At 41.3% G+C, this 2903-nt stretch overlaps 1 protein-coding gene across 1 annotated transcript; it reads right to left on the bottom strand.

Moving 5' to 3' along the window:
* Positions 1-84: 84 nt before the first annotated feature.
* On the bottom strand, positions 85-2648 carry LOC142242439 (uncharacterized; the record flags this gene model as incomplete). The annotated part of the gene is made up of 1 exon (XM_075314016.1): positions 85-2648. A coding segment is annotated over exon 1 (2564 nt), but the record flags the coding sequence as incomplete, so codon positions are not given.
* Between the last annotated feature and the right edge of the window lie 255 nt (positions 2649-2903).

Raw genomic sequence — 2903 nt, 5'->3', positions numbered from 1 at the left:
AATAAAATACGCTGATATTGTCTGTCTGAGGGATGTACCTTTATCTGACGGTACATTTTTTGTATATCTGCACAATAAACGTACTTGTATTTTCTCCAGTTGAGAATTGTGGATATCAAGTCGTTTTGCAAAGTGGGTCCAGTGTAAAGGACGCTGTTCAATGATTGACCAGTTTTCGTTTTACGAGACGCGTTGAAAACGACCCTTACTTTAGTAGACTTATGTTCGGGGCGTATTACCGCGTGGTGTGGGAGGTAAAATGAGAAAAATTTACCTTCTGCAGATATTTCAAGGGAGGAAGATTCTTCCATGTGTTTCAACGAGATATATTCGTTTAGAACTGAGTGATATTGTTCTTTCAGACCGAGATCAGCGGATAAAGATTTTTCCAATCTTGAGTACTGGCCAAGAGCGAGAAAGCGAGAAGAGCCAAGGTGCAAAGTGTTGGGAAACTCTGGTTTAAAAGGAAGTCGAACTACGTATCGACCATCTGTGTCCCGAGTAGTAGTAGTGTTATAGAAATCCTCGCAATATTTATCCTCAGCCGAGCATAGTGACTTTTTGGGAATTTCCTCGATTTCCCAAAATTTTCGAAGTATGTCACTAATTTGTTCATCCTCAGATGTAACGACATTTGTTGTAAATGTGCTAACTTTCTCCGCTACCATTGGACCGCTTAGCACCCATCCAAAAATGGTATTGTACGCGGAAGCTTGACCACAAATATTTTTCTTAATTCCCTCAATATTTATAAATCTTTCCGAATCATTGCCGAGTATCAAGTCAATATTGGCAGATTTATTGAAGTTGGGATCCGCGAGTTCGAGTTCTCTGAGTTCTTGAGAGTAAGTAACGTCGAAAGAGACAGATGGTAATTTTTTTGTGAGTTTTGGGAGGACAATAGCAGAAATAACAAACCGAAAATCGTGCTTTTGGGAATAAAGGGTTAATTCGCACTCCTTGTCAGCCTTTTGAGTTGTCTCACCAACACCACTGATCTCAAAGAGAGAGCTGCGATAAGGAACATTCAGCCACTTTCGAATTCGTTCCGAAAGGAATGTTCTTTGAGACCCCGGGTCAATTAATGCCCGAATCGTAAAAAGTTCACCTTGGTAGTCAAGCTGCACCAAAGCTGTGCGAAGTAAAATGGTTTCACTGTTCAACGATAAATTGGCTTGAACTTGCGCGCACGCCTGTTGCGAAGTGGAGGGATTCTCAGGGCCGGGTGTCCCATCGTCCCGATTATTAATCGCGTCATTCACACTAGTAGACACAGAGGACCTTTGCTCTTGGTTTCCCATTGAAGACAGGGTTCGATCCAAATGTAACAAAGTGTGATGGTGCCTCTTGCATGTTAAGCAAGTGTATTTGCTCTTACATTTGGATTTCGTGTGCGAGTCAGAAAGACAGTTGTTGCACATTTTGTTTTTAAAAACAAAATCAATTCTTTCTTGGGGTGAAAATTTTCTAAATTCGGGGCAAACACGTATATTGTGTCTCTTATTGCACAACTGGCAAGACGAATCTAGCTTTTCTTGTGAGGTATATGACTGTATACTATTTGTATTTGTGGGAGCATTACGTATGGGAAGACTGTGACAGTCTCTTGCAGACTTGAAACTTGTTATGCGTTCCACAACTTCAAATCTGTTTATGAGAAATTCGTCCATTTTAGACCAGCTGGGAAGATCGCGATGTGATCTCAAAGACTGTTCCCATTGGGAAATTGTCTCCTCCGGGAGCTTGGTTGATACCAAATATATTAAAATTGGATCCCAGTCATCCACAATTATCCCCAAGCTTCTTAGTGTGCAGAGACAGTCATTAACTGTGGAGTGAATCTTTTGAAGCGATTCACTATTCTCTGTCTTCGCCGCTGGAATATTAAACAAGATCTTCATCTGGTTATCCACCAGTACTCGCTTGTTCTCAAATCGGGATTTTAGGGCATTCCATGCATGCTCAAAGTTCTCGTCGCACAATGAATATCGTTTAACAATTGCGCCAGCACTGCCCTTTGTTTTATTTCTCAAATGATAGAGCTTTTGGGCTGCTGTGAGTTTGGGGTGGTTTACGTAAACGGCCGTGAACATGTCACGAAAAGATGGCCATTGTTCGTAGCTACCCCCAAACACCTCAGTGTCGCAAGGGGGAACTTTAATACACACACTCGAGTTATCAGAGAATTGATTATTATTCTCCTGGGTGTCTCTTGGGTTCGTGCGACGTCTGAACGTAATATTTTGAGAATTAGGGACTCCCGAGATTCTTAGAATATCGATAATCTTTGATCTTGTCCCATAATAGGCCTCTGCACAGTGATCAAAGTTAACTGTTGCATTCTCCTTGGACTGCTGTGCATTAGCAAGATCTGGAGATAACAACAAATCTTCATAGATAATTTGGAGCTTATTCCATCTCCTGTCCAGGTCCTCCATCCTAACTTCAAGGGAAGAGTCTGTTTGGTTCTGTATATCAACGGTATCGAAAGCTGAGCAAAACCCGATTAAATGTTTATACGCAAACAGAAATCTTTCGTAAGTAGGGGACGGTTTAGTTCCAGAAATGGTGGACAATTCGTCCGATGTATGGGAAAATCTGGTGTCCGAACTACCCGAAGTAGATTCCTTGCTTGGAGGAGGATCCATTACGCAAATCTTCCAAATAACAAAAAAGGTGTCGAGCACAGGCGAAAGATTCAGAAATTAAATTCACGTTTTGCTTTTACTTCGGAAAATATTATAGAGAGGCCCCAGATTTCTTGGCCCTAAAATATGAATGCGAGCCTTGGCTAACACAGAGTTCAATTTCCTTCACGAATATAACGAATAACCAAAGTCAAAAAATTTTCAGGGAAGCCGGTTCTTCACTCTAGTTCAGTGACTCGACATAAAATTGGTATC

This window comes from Haematobia irritans, unplaced genomic scaffold, assembly GCF_050003625.1.
Source record: "Haematobia irritans isolate KBUSLIRL unplaced genomic scaffold, ASM5000362v1 scaffold_139, whole genome shotgun sequence".
In the NCBI taxonomy this organism is placed as follows: domain Eukaryota; kingdom Metazoa; phylum Arthropoda; class Insecta; order Diptera; family Muscidae; genus Haematobia; species Haematobia irritans.
Note: the sequence above shows the minus strand (reverse complement) of the source record. Positions and strands in the feature narration are given on the sequence as shown.